Source organism: Rosa chinensis, chromosome 3, assembly GCF_002994745.2.
Source record: "Rosa chinensis cultivar Old Blush chromosome 3, RchiOBHm-V2, whole genome shotgun sequence".
In the NCBI taxonomy this organism is placed as follows: Eukaryota; Viridiplantae; Streptophyta; class Magnoliopsida; order Rosales; family Rosaceae; genus Rosa; species Rosa chinensis.
In genome coordinates this window covers 28,814,251-28,829,914 of record NC_037090.1, presented here as the reverse complement: position 1 = coordinate 28,829,914, position 15,664 = coordinate 28,814,251, and the positions used below count along the sequence as shown (strand labels likewise).

The following is a 15,664-nucleotide window of genomic DNA, read 5'->3' as shown; positions in this document are numbered from 1 at the left end:
AAAATGACGGGAAAATGACATTAATAATTGCATCAAGATTAGGAGCCTTGTTAGGATTTAAGGCAATATACAAACTGACTACTACAGAGTGGTCATCCTACTCAGCTCAAAATGAGGTTCGTCACCCCTAAAAATGATAGCCAACATCCAACACATATTTTTCATGTAGTATGAACGTTGTAGTACATACTATTTCTATAAATATTTTTTGTATATATACATGTACTTTATATCTATTCTATTACAATTGTAATTTTTCTTATATGAGTAATGTATGTTGATAAAACTAAGGGAAAATTTTGCAAACAGTACACCAAGTAAAAGCCACTAGTAATTTCCATATATAATGTTCCAAACCGATCATTTTGGTACACGGACTCTCGAGCCCGACCCACTTTGTAGACATACCGTCACTGACGCCGTTTACTCTTATGTCATTACTCATTTGTCAGAGGGTAATTTAGTACTTTTACCTCTCTGACTTTGACTCTCTCTCTTTCTCTTCCTCTATGGCCGCGACCGGAAATTTTCCCAATCCTTTACCTACTCTCTTGTTATCTTCCCTCCAAGCTCTTTTGTAACCAAACCCAATCCCAATATCATAGGAATTAACTCCATAATTGTAACTTGTAAGTGAGCTCCATTACAAAGTTCGTTTCTTCCGGCCCGAATCCGAGGAAAGCATTTGAGTACTACTTCTCTTCTGGAATATCCCTCTGCCGCAACAGCTTCATCCCAAGAGCCTCAGTGTGAAACTTGGCGGAGCGACGAATATCCTCATCAATTTCTTCTTCTATCGTCTGATTCATCAGAGTGAATGGGAGCCGTTGGATCAACCCACGATTCTTCCTCCCCTCACCTTCCCGCCGCCCGCCTCCACATCGCCAGCGATCGTAATTGAAACCTTGAATTCTCCAACAACAATATCAAATCGAATTTCGAATTTCTTGATCAAATTGAGTTTCTGCAATTAAAGGTGAGGGACTGGGTTCGATGCTTAGATCACATAAGTAAGAAGATAGAACTTACTTTGAATTTCTTGGATAGCTAGCCATGCCTGAAGCCAAAGCTTTGCCTTTGATAGAGAACACGATGAACAAGAGGGAAAGACGATTCCCAGCGTTTTGTTACTAATATATTTATTTTATTTTTTAACAGAGTTAAGCCTCCTCTGGTTCACTCTCGTACTCCATATCTTCCTCACTCACCATAGCCATCAATTCAACTGTTACAGCAACAAAAAACCTAGATTGGAGTTGGAGATCTTGAACAGATGAACCCAATAGAGAGAAGATATGGGAGGTGAGGATGAGAGATAAAAGATTGCATCTTTGTAGTTGTTCAATCTTTAAAAAGTTTGGTTTCGGCGGAGAAGCTTGAGAATTGAAGGGTGTTGATTGATGGTAATGGTTGGAATTGCAGAATTGCAGAATTGCAGAATTGCAGAGGTGATCGAGATTGGGAGGGGGGAAGAGAGATGGGTGCCCATAGTGAGTCAAAGACAGAGACAGAGAGAATGTTGTGTGCCCAGAGTAAGAGAGAAAAAGCCAGGTGCTCAGAGTAAAAACTCGAAGAGACCAAATTACCCCTCAAATTAACGGCGTCAGTGACTGTATGTCTACAAAGTGGGTCGGGCTCGAGAGTCCGTGTACCAAAATGATCGGTTTGAAACATTATGTATGGAAATTATTAGTGACTTTTACTTGGTGTACTGTTTGCAGAATTTTCCCTAAAGCTAAACTTGAGATACCAGCGGCAAAAACAAGCAGCCTATAGAATTCTAAAGAACTTGTAGGTCAAAGTCTATTGATATGCTAAAACAAACACTCAACTTAATTATGCAGAAAATTGTCAATTGTCAATTGTCAGTATAAAGTAATTTAGGGATCGTTCTAGGTAAGTGATTGAGGGTACATAAATAATTACGTAAATAAATAAAGCATCATATTAGATTATTTACAAAAAAATAAAAATAAATAAAAGAATAGAAGAACAATAAAACGTAAACTAAGGGGGGTTTTAGGATTTCTTAACGTATAAATTAAAATAAAAAATTAAATAATTCGGGATTTACAATGATATGGATGAATGGAACGTTAGAAACCAAAAAATCTACCACAAATATATGGAAGAAACATATATTCTCTACATTCAATTGCATATGTCATGAGAAAGAAGTTGACCAAGTGAAACATTAAAAGCAAACAAGTTTCCTTATATTATTTTTCTTGAATATTTAATCTAAATGAAAGCACCTAAATTAAACCTATTGAACATGCAATCATAGTGTAGAAAGCTACCTAATCAACAACATATTCAATGCAACAAGAACAAAGAAAGGATGTCAACTTTACTGCACAACCTAATACAAGAAAGTTGTCTATTTGCAATCCTATTTAATTGATCTTGACTTTTTCTCAAAGCCTTTACTACTTCCGAAATTAGGTCACAAAACTATTAGGTGAATTATTAACCTAATTTCAGCTCCAATTATGCAACTCCTATATGTTTCAAACCACACAAAACAAGCATGCAAAAAAATCCATAAATCGGACTACAAATAACACAAATTTTTAGGCTCTCGTTCTCTCTCTAAAAAGTAGGATTTTCCCCGTAAAGAATTTTCCTCGTCCGGTAGCGCACCGTAGTTGGCTCGTGGCGCGTATAGCAAGACAGGCTCTGGCCTTCGTGGTGATGCTTCTCTCAGATGGCGAGGATGGTGGTGGCCGAGATTGGGCCACTGTTGAGATTGTACCCCTCAATCCCGATTGGATCCAATTGGATCTTAGGTTGAGTGGGTTGGATGGGCGGATAGGCAACGGTGCATGGCAAGGGATGGCGGGGGACAGGCGGTTTGGAGAGATGGGGTCGAAGTTTAACGTCGGTGCAGCTACAACGTGGATTTGTGGTTCTGGTGTCTCGACTTCTTTGTTGGTGTTTTGGCTACTTGGGTTCAGATCGGTTGGCAATCTGCCTCTTTGGGTGGCTGGGCTCTGGACGGAGGTCAGGACATGGCAGAGGCCTGGTGATGGTGGCGCTGTGGTGGTGGCGGCGTTAGTGGGGCTGTGGTGTCGATGGATTAGGCTAGAATCCTGTTTGTTCCTTACTGGGCCTAATGGTTATTAGGCTTGGGCTTGGGCTTTGGCTCTAATTTTATTTTCCTTTATATTTTATTGTTATTTTATTTAGTTAATTATGGCTTTATGCTAGTAATAAGCCCCTATCAGTTAATGGTAGGATGAAGTGGGATTGGTCCCAGCATGCACCTTCAGTGTGCCTTAGCTGTCTTAGCGAGGCGGCGAGCTATTTACATCAAATGGATGCAACCTCCTAGTGGCAGGATGAAATTGAGTGTCGCCGGATATATCTCCGTGCGGCAATATAGTGGGAAAGCTGTGATATTTGTAATGATGCTTCTTCATTATCAAGTAATCTTTCCGTTATGTCACCGCTTTGTTAAACCAAATAGAGTAGCCAATTGTGCACTCTTTGCTAATTGGTGCTTGTAAGAATACATAGCCTTAGTGGAGACTCCCGATATTATTTCAGGATGTTCTCTTTATATTTATGCTTATTGTAATCAGGGGTTCACGCTCTACATCCTCCCATTGTATTCCGCAGTTTCATTAATCAAGGATTGAGGGTAGCCGCACTAGCCCCCTTCAAAAAAAAAAAATCCATAAATTGAAATCAATTAAACAATCGCACATAAGCAACATAGCAATCAAGAGGTAGAAAACGTAACTATATAATCAATCACATAAAACGGGGCTCCTAACTTTTTCCTAACGTCATGTTAACTAACTACACATAGTTTACAAATTCAACAAAGGAAAACAATAGAGTTCTTAAAAAAAAAAAAGAAAAAGAAGATGAAATACACCATGAAGGGATGAATAACAACACTTTGAGAACGTAGACTTGAAGAGCTTGAAGGCAAGCAACTCCAAGGTGACGACACAAGGTGGTTGACGGCAAGAATGAGGATGTATTGCACGGCTTCTTCTCCTTGGTTGAAAATGCTGAACTATGGAAGCTAGAGATAGGTTTCGGATTTTGTGTGAGAGAAATGATGTTGAATGGTGAAATTAATGTTGGGAATAACATTCTTATATTAGGGACGGCATCCTTGATATCCTTTTCCAACTCTACTTCATCTTGGTAATTCAAGGAATTAATTCATTGGTCCACATAACAAGAGCCAATATAATAATTCCACGTCATCTCTTCTGCATCATTCAACCAATAGAAATCTTCTAGGAGCAAGTAGAATCCAATAATGAATCCGGAAAAAGCTTGGCCGAAATTCCCTTGGATATTATCTCTATATTTCCGCCAAAAGCAATATTTATGTAATAAGGACTCCAAATCTGATAATTATTTTCTTTTCTCATTACATACGAGTTGTAAACCTTTCCTAATTCCACCGCTTGACGTCAATCATCTAGGTTCTTCATGGATTTCATGGAAACAAGGTTTCTTTATAGAATTGGGACTCTTCCTTTGACATATGTATTAGAAACCAATTAGGTTTAGATTTCTCTTGTTGCCAAAATTCATCAATCTTCTAGATTATTCTTCAACATTCTTAAGTAATCCTAACGCCACATGGTCTCTTAGTGCCTTCAGGTATCCTAGCATCATCAGGACTCCTCATGTTATAACCCATACCCGAATTTACTGGTTTACTAGTCATTTGGATGGTAAATGAATAAAAGTTTCACTTTTTACCTTAGTTTTGACATTTTTGTGGGTTAAAAAGTTGACTCTTTCTTCGACTCAGTATTTGAGAAAACTTTCTTCTAAAAATTTGTAGAGGACATTAAACCGAGTTCGTGGACATACGACATGCTACAATCAGAGTTGTAACAAAAAAGTTATAAAGGTTTCAAGACAGTGGCAGTTTGGTCACTGGAACCAGTCCCTTGAACCCAGAAATTCCTAGATTCGGCGCTAGAACTTCCCGGCCATGCCGGCGACTATTCTGGCCACCTCAAGCCATGAAACCGGTGTCATTATTCTCTTCGTCTTCGAGCCATCTTTCCAACCATATAATCCTTGCAGCCTATGATCCACCATACACGACGAATCGAAGTAATGAAGGCTCAAACCTCTTTCGACACGTGAGGCTGAACAGTGATGCCGGTGAGCATGAACTCCTTGAAAATAGAGGGGTATTGGCGGACAAACTTGACGGGGCGCGTGGGAATCATAAGGGAGTGTCGGGTTTTGGTGAGGATGGAAATGTGGAGGGATTTGGAGGGCTTTGATTTGATGAGGTTCTTGATGTTGGTGATTGACCGGAGCTCTTTCTCTCTATCTCGACTAGGTGGTCGAGACCGCAGTCGCGAACCTAGTTTATGGTGGCGTCCATGAAGGTTCTGTGGGTGACGTCGTTGCGGTGGGATTTTAGGACGGAGCGGAAGGTGAAGTGAAAGGGAGACATTGGTTCCTGATCTTCGGTAATGACAATCAAAACTTTGAGCGATTTTGATTCGAGTAAAGAAACGAAATTTAACCCATAATGGAGGGAATTGAACTTACTGATGAAATGGATATGAAGGTGACCTCTTCTTGGTATTGATCTTTTTTTCTGGAGATTCTGATCGAATCACTGTGATTTCATGAAGTCTAGGGACTGTTTTTAGGAGGGGAGAGAGAGAGCTGAGAGAGAGAGAGAGAAGCAGCAAAAAAGAAAAAGAAAAAAAAAAGAGAACAATTAAAAAAATTAAAAATAAAAAGTGAGGGGTAAAATAGTAATTTTAGGACTGATTATGTGAGAATTAAAAAGAATAAGGACTAAACTGTTTAATTTAAAATTTTTGGACTGAATTGTTTTATGGAACAAAGTACAGGGAGTAACAAGTATTTAATCCATATATATATTTATGTGAAATATATGTATTGGTGCAGTTGTGAAATGAGGTGGAATTAGTATGGTATGTGATTTGATTTTCTAAGGAAATGAATGAGTTTTGGTTCTTTTGAATGGAAACAATTATATTATTGATGTTTTTTATTTGAGAGTTTTACTTGTCAAATTGTGCTGGTGGTTTAAGGTGTGAAAACAATATTTTGAAATTGATTTTTATATCGTTTTGAAGTGTTGAGGTTGTGTAACATTTTGAGTCTTGAGTGACTTTTTAAATGTTTTGGTCTTTGTACCGAGGGTATTTGTACCAAGGGCCACAATAGTGACCGAGGATGTGTTATCGAAACCATGCTCTTGGCTGGGGTATGGTTACGATTAAGTTAGAGCTCTAGTCTATTTGCCATTGTATGTCATGAGAGGTAACAAGTAGGTTACTTGCGACTCATGAGTACGTGTTTTTAAAAGAGAGTTTAGGGTGTATTCTTCTTTTAATTGTCCGAGGGGGACTTGATTTTCATATTATAATGGTGAGTTACAGTAATATGATTTTGTCATTTTAGTGATATATGTGATCCTTAAGAGGCAAGGATGTCGTGTTTGAAAATGAATCATTTTATGTGATCATTTTAGCTGAGTTAAAGGGGTGATTTTGATGGCTTCAGCGTGAGTCGTTTGATTTCCTTATTTATTTTCCTTTTTCATTTCTATTGTTTGAATTTAATGTAATCTCCTGAACGAAACTATATGCCACTATATGCAGCGATTACTATGATTTCTATAGTTTGATTTTAATGTAATCTCCTGAACTAAACTATATGCAGGAGTTGCTATGATTTGAATTGTGTGATTTTAGGTGATCTCCTAAACTAATTTTCTATGTAGGGATTACTAATTTTGACCTTGTGTGATTGTAAGTTCGGTTGTGTTTTGTGGAGTTAAATGTTGTTGCTTTAATTTATCTCATGAGTCAAGAAATTATAAGCATGCGCTGTTTGAGTCATTTTATTTGAGTTTATTCATACGAGCTTAAAAAGCTTACCGGATTGTTGTCGCAACCTGGTGCACTATTCCATGGTGTAGGAGTTTTTCCTGCAGGTCAGGGTAATCAGGGTTGAGGCTGCAACTTGTTGTCGCAACAGTATTAGGTTTAGAACCTATTTTGGTTATTTTATTTACTGCTATTTGTAGTATGCTCCTGGTGAGCGTTTACATTTACTTTGATGCTTTCGAGTTTATGTAAACACATGGTGATGTAATATGTGACTCAAGAGAACAAGTCGGTATTGACATTTGTGGGCTCAGTTGTTTTATTGCTTAGATTAAATTGAAAAAGTTTCTATGTATTTTTGGGCATATGATTGAGTTATTGCATTTCGGACTTTGAATTTCTTTATCCAAAATTCGGGGTGTGCCATATGCTTTTGATGATTTACTTATGATTTACGGAGTTAATATTAAGTTTTCCTTCCGAAAACATTTGTTAATTTTCGAGTATCTGTTTTATGATTATTTTATTGAGACATCTTTTCAGGAAGAAAATGAGTTTATGAGAAATCATGAGTATGATATTGAAGTATTTGATTATATATAGACGAGTTATCGAGATTTCTTGAGTTTAAATATTATATGAGAAATTTTATAAGTTTAGTTTATTTGAGGAGGTGAATATGTTAGCGCATGCATGCATTACCTGGTCGGTAGTACCCTCTAGGTTATAGTCTGGTCGGCAGTACCGTCCATACAATATTCTGGTCGACAGTACCTTCCAGAATATATATATTCTGGTCAGTAGTACCTTCCAATGCGTCATCTGGTCAGCTGTACCCTCAAGATGGCATGAGATAGTTAGTCGGCAGTACCCTCTAGCCATCACCTCATTGCCCGGTTGGCAGTATCTTCCGATGCTTTCCTGGTTGGCGTACCCTCCAGGTGGCATGAGATGACCAGTCGGCAGTTCCCTCTAGTCACCACCTATTTTAAGATATGAGTATTTTATGAGATTTTCAAGAGTTTTGAGATGATTTCACTGATGATTTGAAGTGATTTTACGAGGTAAGATTTATAGAATGATTTGAGATACCAGTATATTTCTGACATTTCAGATTGATTTTAAGGTATTTTACCATGTGAGTATTTTAATGAGATTTTGAGACGGCTTTTGAGATGTGTTACAATACATGTTTGACATTTTAGTAAAGAGGAGGATCAAGAGTATTTTCACGAGATTTTACTGCATGCTTGGTTTTTAAGAGAATAAAGCATTATATTTATTTTATGTTTTTTCATTAAAATTATTTATTTTTCGTCCACTCAATCTAACAATTTTAAATGATTTTCCCTAAGCTTTTCAGTTTCTCTTTCCCAGTCTGCAAAGTAATTGAGGTCGAGCATGCGTAGGATGTCGAGGCATAGTGACTACCGCGTCCATCTTCTTTGTAGGTTACATGTTAACCTACTTGTACTTTATTCCAGTTCATTTGTCTAGATTGCTCTGATGACCATCTTTCAATTGTGTTAGTAAAAAGATAATTTGGTATTCAAGATTTGAGTTTCATATTTATTTTATATTACTTATTGGGAAGTTGTTTATGAATTGTGGGAGTAGGTAGACTCTAGGAGTTGAGGATGGATAAGTTTATTGACGAGTGCTAGAATGTTTTTACAGATTTTGGGTAGTCCATTTTTAGGGGAAGTTCTACCAAATTTTGGGTGAAATTTCTTCTAAGGTGGTCCCCATAGGACTACTCCGGATTTCATGCAGGTGAAACCCGGTTTGGGTCCTGTCACCTCATGCCAACAGGAGTTAAGGATGGACTTGTGCTAGAATGTTTTTACAGATTTTGGATAGTCCACTTTTAAAGGAAGTTCCGCCAAATTTTTGGTGAAATTTCTTCAAAGGTGGTCCCCATAGGACTACTCCGGATTTCATGCAGGTGAAACTCGGTTGGGTCCCATCACCTCATGCCAACAGGTTTCTTAGTCCAATAAGGACTCTTTACTTGGGTGATTAGTGCTTAGTTTGGTCATCCATTGGGATATCGTGTGCCTTTAACTGAGATTACTTCTTTCGATCGTTGGCTTCAGTGTCTTCAGCATTAGTCTATGCCTATTTTGGATCGATCATATTTGTTTACTCATCTTGCCTTCATGGTTTGGCATATATGGGAGCATCGTTGGGGAAATTCTAGTGTAGTGGTGGGTATCTCATACCCACATTTACAAAAGTGAGAATAAATTTTGTTGTCAAAGTTGTAATTTGAGTTATAGTTTGTGTAATCTTAGTTCTAATGATAATTACATATCTTACGACATTTTACAAGTTTTTGAACAAATTCGTTGTCAATGTTGTAATATTAGTTCTAATAATGGTAATTACACCTCTTACGACATTTTTACAAGCTTTTGAACAAATTCGTTGTCAATGTTGTAATTTTTGTTTAACTATATGTAAATAGTGTAAATGAATATGGTAACTTTTGTTCTTAATATTGTAATTTTGGTTCAAATACTTGTAAATTTTTGTTCAAATAATTGTAAATGAGGGTATCTCATACCCACCAGTATACTAGCTTGTCTCGCATCGTTGTACTTATACTTTTGATCATGTCGCTCCGCTCCCGGCAATTGTTGCATCTAAAGCATCTGCTGCTGCTCAGGAATATCTGGGTACCACAACTCACCGGTCTTGACGACCTGTGACGGTGTCCCCAATTGTTTCTTCTCATTGGCAACCCCTTCTTGTAGGATCAGTCAAATTTAATTCCTATGCTTCTTGGGATGCCTCTTCTTTTCAATGTGGTTTGGCTTCTCTTGTTCGGGATAGCTCCGGCTTCTTGCAGGCAATGCCCATTTCACTTCAGCGATTTCGGCAATTGCAGCGGAGGCTCAGGCAATGTTAGAAGGTTTGAAACTTATTATCACAACTCTTCCCACTTTTCCTATGATGGTGATGGTGGAGTATGATTCTTTATCTCTAATCTTCTCATGCGGTGCTCAATTCTTCTGTTCACTGGACTGCAGCTCCTTTTGTTGCTGAAATCCAGAGCTTACTAGCTTCTTTTCCTAAAGTTAGCTGGACGTGGTCCGGCAGAAATGAAAATTTAGCAGCTGACTATGTTAGTAAGTTAGTTTACAAGAGGATGTGTCGACCTCTGGACTGGGTCCAGAACCCTCCTTCCTCTTTACTTCGTATTCTTCTATTTGATGCTGCTGAAGCGCCCCCTTCTTGGGTGCGGTTTCTTTTTAATATATATCTCCTTCGTGCCAAAAAACGAAAAAGAAAAAGAAAAAAGAAGATAATGCTTGACTGAAAGGCGTGGTTATATTGACCCATTCCAAAATAAATAAATAAAGCATGTTTGATTAATACTGGTGATATTTCATTGGCTTGTGCCTGTTTATATCACCTTTGATCGATTCTACTAATTAAGTAATGCATATATAAACATTTGCAGATCTTGCTAGATACAAACATTTCATGCGTATATGCATAGATTCTGGTAATATATGTTACGTACTCCAACTATAAGCCACTTGATTTTAAGTAGATCATATATGTAGTCTTGCTTTGATTATATGCAACATTTTATTTGCATGCTTGAGATAGTAAAATGCTTGCGCTCTCACTGAGTATCTCTGCCCTCTTTCTCTTCCTTTCCCTCTCTCCCTCAACCTCCAATCTCACCCCAAACAGCTTTGGCCTCTGGTCGTCTTCTTCTTTACCTCTCTCCGAATCCCGGCCATACTTGGCCACCAAATCGAGAAGCTCCTTGCACTTGTTTTTCATGCTCGTAAGCTCGCAGCTCAAAACTCCATTTTCCATCTTTAGCCGTTTGTTTTCATCAATAAGAGAGCTGTACTCGGACGAAGAAGAAGTCGAGGAAGACCTTTCATGGTCTTCATCAGACTGATCATCTTCTGCTGCTACTTGGCCTTGAGCTAGCGCCGCATTTGGCTGTTGCTTGTTCGCCCATGCTTTTCTACGTCGGATTTCACATAGATGATCCTTTTCACCCTTTCGAAACTTATCGTTGCAAAACTCCCACCGGCTTGTTGCAACTTTTCGAAATCCCTGTTAATATTTGTAGCTATGGGGTTAATACATAGTTGAGAGCCTGAGAGGTTATTCCAAACCAGAATGTTTAAGCTACCAAAGCAAGTTAGAAGAAAAAGATAAAGAACCCAATTGATATTAGTTGACTGATTTTCTCTTCATCTCATTAAATCTCATGTTACAATTTAAGCTGCTTTTATCTCCCTAACATCAAAAGGCAACTGGGCAAGAGGGTCCTCATGAGCAGAACACCAGGGAAAGAAAACATGATAAAATATTTTAAGATTTTCTCAGATACGTACGTGTGAACCTGTTCTGCTAATTGTGACAATTTCTGTGTCTTTCTTCTCTTACTATAATTAATATTTGTAAATATTCATAAAATAGAGTAGGCATCGCCGAGGTCTTACTCAAGGGTCCACGTTAGATATTTATACCAATTTTTAATGGTTGAACTGTCTCCAATTAGAAGAGCTTAGTCAATTTAGGAACACACCATGAAACTTCCTAGTTCATACCCAACAAACACATCTATTTGTTAATCAGAATTATATGACTTTAATTTGGTCACTCCATCACGAAACTTTATATCATAGTTAGGTCAGACAGCAGCAGTGGACCTTTCTATATTAACTAGGCCTAATATTAACCCCAAAAAAATTGACTTAAACATAAATCTATGAAACTAGCTTAGGTCAAGTTGGGCAAATTAATGGAAACTCTTCTAGGTCACTGCATCACAATACTGTCATAGTTAGGTCACCATGGGTAACATCTTTTGTTTCCTTTTTTCACTTGGACAGAAAGATAAAAATGGTGATTGATTAAGATGTAAGAATTATATGCTCAACTAGAGAAATCAGCATGCATAATAGTTAATAGTGAACGCTTTATACATACGTAGGTATTTAGCTGCCTGACAAAGCTAGAGAAGTTACTGTGCTTGAAGAGAGTTGGGAGGAGATCTCGGGCAAACTCGGCCGGCTGCCACACCACGAACGCAGACCCGTCCTCGTTCCACGATATGACGTCGTCCGTTGCCGGATCCTCCACCAGCATGTACGTCTTCAACAAGAAAGGCGGCGGGCTCGACTTCCTCACGTATTCCAACAGACCCTTTTGATCACACACACCCTCCATTGATGGAATGAAACTTCGAGATAAGACAGCTAGGGATTGTGCTGGATCGAAACAAGAAGATGAGGCTAGCTAACAAGGATTGAGAAGACTTAAGAAGAAGATTTAGGAAGATAACAAGGGGATGAGGAGAAGAGAAGAAGGGCCGTTAAGAACTCCCAACCCCAACAATAGAAACCCAGCACGACTCCACAGTTCATGAGAAATGCAAGGGGCTTGTTTCCCTCTTCTTCTTCTTCTGCTCTCTCTCTCTCTCTCTCTCTAGAATAAGTTAAGCTACCCCGAAATTGTTGAAACGTACGAACCAAGCCTACCTCCCTTATATACTTTTTCAAAATTTATGGTAATATATATATATATATATATATATATATATATATATATATATATGGCCTCCTATTAAGGGATTTTTTTTGTCATTTTAGGAGATTCTTTGTGAGATCCACTTTTCAATCACATATTGGCATCTTAACCGTTCAATTTTTAAAACTCTTTGTATAGATCACTTATGCACATTTTCAATCAAACTGACGAAAATTTATTTGTAATCATTAATTTTATATATATGTACTATATATATGCACTTGATATCAATAATGAATAGTTAATTAGTCACACCTCACAACTAAGACGTCTATTGTTAAATCTTCATCACAATTTTGGAAGGCTATGGTTTTGGTGACCTCTATTGTTAAATCCGTATCACCATTTTGGATGGCTATGGTTTTGGTTATGTCGTGTGTACAATGTACTTTGAAAGCATCATTGACAAAGAGGACGTACTTGCAGTGGTCGGGAAAAAAAAGAAAAAAAAACATCTAGCCCCACCACTCTTTTTTTTTGGTCAATAGCCCCACCACTCTTACTTTCTTGCTTCTTGTCTGACATTGCATCGTTGGACTTTTTTTTTTTTTTTGGTTAAAGTAAAGATACTTCATTAAGAAGTCCAAAGGGAAAAATTCAAGGACAGAGGCCGGAGTCCCGAAATAAAAGATTAACTAGAACAGAAAAATTACATCTCTAACCTAACTCTACATGAATCAGGACACAAGAGAGTAACCCTACAAAATAAAGAGAACATATCCTAACTTGATACCGCCACCCAAATAATATTGCACAACCAAAAGCCGCACAATGATCGACCAAGATGTTGCCAGAATAGCCAAATTCAAGGAATAAAATCCGTGACACTTGCATCGTTGGACTTGTCTTTCGGATTTGTTTTCTTTCTTATTCTTTCTTTTATCTCTTCTGTTGCCAGAATTTTTTATTGGAGTTGTACCTGGAGACCAATTACTTTTCATCAGCATAGCATTGGTGAGCCCCGTTTCTGGTAAGGTGTGAAAATGGTGTACTGCTTCTTGTTTATTATCTATGACTAATTATCAACTTATAGTGACTCTCAAAATTACATGATTTTAATAGCGTGTGAAAATTGATATTTATTTTTTAGACTTTGATGTTTTTAGATCATAATATCCATAACCGCTGATTGTCTCAAAATTTTAATTATTTTTAATTTTCACCCATATATTATATCGATTTAAATTAAGCATATTTTCTATTAAAAAAAAACACACACTAAGATAGTAATAACCACAATATGTCAGTGATCCATGAATTGATGATTATTTTGAGGAACAATGAAGATGGGTCTATGTGAGTGCATAGGAGTGTGATCATATTCCATTATTCCCTATCTCATTGCAACACTATTCCATGAATATATTAAAGGGTTGATCAATTGGAATTCCATTTCAGGTGGGCTGCTACTTTCTAGTTAATTTCCAAGTCGAGTCGTCCATTCTTTATAATTTAAGTGGGGATGGATCCATCTCATGTGTGCATGCCTATCATCTAGCGTCCTAATTCTTCCATCCAAATTTTCTATCTCCCGATGTTGATTTTGCAGTTTCTTCCGCAATCTTCTAATTGCGCTTGGAGGTGACTTTTTGACTTTGTGCTTTTCCATGTCTCATTTTCTTTGAGAATTATAGATGCAAGTGTAGTCTACTAATTACGCTCGTGTACGACACGCCCTAATCAATATTAACTTAGACTAGCTAACTAATAATTGCTGCGAATTAATTCTACCTACAGGCTGATCTAACCTTTAAAAATTATGATACGATGAAAAAAAAAAAAACAATCTAGTTATCCACATACAGGTACTTGAACGAAAAAAAAATGATCCAATTAAAATGATAGTTTACGGTATGCACAAGTCATTCCAAACATTTAACACACTTAAAATGAGAGTTAACCTCATTGGATTAAGGGTTATTAGTATTTGATAAGAAACACAAACACGACCCATAAACACAAACAGATACCCCAAACTTATCTAGTCGTTCGTATTGGCATTTAACAATAAAAGATACGGTGATAACGGTTGATGAAAAATGAAATATAAACCATTAAGTACGTCGTCAAATTACTATTTTTTGGTATCCCACAAGCAGATACCCATAGATATACTTATACAAGCTAGTGTTGTTAATTGGAGAGACTAACATGAACGCGTGTTATAATACCGGTGGCAACGGGAGAAGAAGCTGAAATTCAGGGCATTTGGACATTTGGGAAGTTTCTGATCATTGTTGGCCGCTGGGCTTTCTTGACTTGACCTTTAATCAAATCAGTCGTTCTTCTTCTTTTTAATCATTTTCAAATTGTTGGTAAGTTTTGTCCTCAGTCACCAACCACAGGTTTGTTTTTCCTTTCCTTTTCCATTTGGAAAAGTGTGAAAGCTAGCTCTTTCATTCCTTCCTTGGAAATGTACATGCAATGGATAACAAGATCAACTAACCCTAGCAACTCTAACTTGCTTGACCTAATGGGAAAAATTGGAGCCGTGGTAGCTTAGCTTTGACATATTAACCAGTTTATGCCATCATCGACTGTCGACTTGTATACATATCTTCCAAACTATTTGGTAATTGGTAGTGATCACTAGTCAAACATGTACAACTCGATCACTTTTAATTTATGATCCACGAGCATTAATCAATATAACATAAAATTAGTCGCGTGCTATGGATCTGGTACATATAATATTATAATAATAATTTGGGTTTTTGTTCATTTATCCTATTTCTAGGATTTTTTTCCCACTTATCCCATTAAGTTTTTTTTAATTCCTCTTTACCTAAAACACTCTAAGGAAGTCTTCCTTAATTTAATGGGGTTTTTTTTTTTTTGAAACTATTTTACCTTCACTCCTTTGTTACTTAGAGAGAGAGAGAGAGAGAAGCCATAGAAGACTTTTCCGGATTCCAGCTAACTTTCGCTGGAATCCCGTCACTAGTCGCTGGATTCCGCTCAACTTTCTCCAAAATCCGGTCACCGGTAGCCGCCCACAGGACTTTTCTGAAAACCTCGCCGGAGGTCGTTGGAGATTTCATAGGTCACCGGAAAAGTTTATTGCCTTCAATAGACGTCTATTGCTCTCAATAGTCTATTGCCCCCTAATAGACATCTCCCCAATAGTCTATTACTCCCTAATAGACATCTATTGCCTCCCAATAGTGGGGCAATCAACCTCTATTACACCCCAATAGAAATTTTGATCACCGGAATGAGAACTAATCTTCCTTAAATTA

General features: G+C 37.5%; 1 protein-coding gene across 1 annotated transcript; it reads right to left on the bottom strand.

Annotated features, from left to right (window-relative positions):
* Positions 1-10,212: 10,212 nt before the first annotated feature.
* LOC112193519 (heat stress transcription factor B-3) lies at positions 10,213-12,371 on the bottom strand. The gene is made up of 2 exons (XM_024333693.2): positions 11,826-12,371; positions 10,213-10,943 (listed from the first exon to the last, which is right to left on the bottom strand). Exons 1-2 carry the CDS (start codon positions 12,063-12,065, stop codon positions 10,458-10,460), a joined length of 726 nt encoding a protein of 241 aa, XP_024189461.1. The 5' UTR covers positions 12,066-12,371; the 3' UTR covers positions 10,213-10,457.
* Between the last annotated feature and the right edge of the window lie 3,293 nt (positions 12,372-15,664).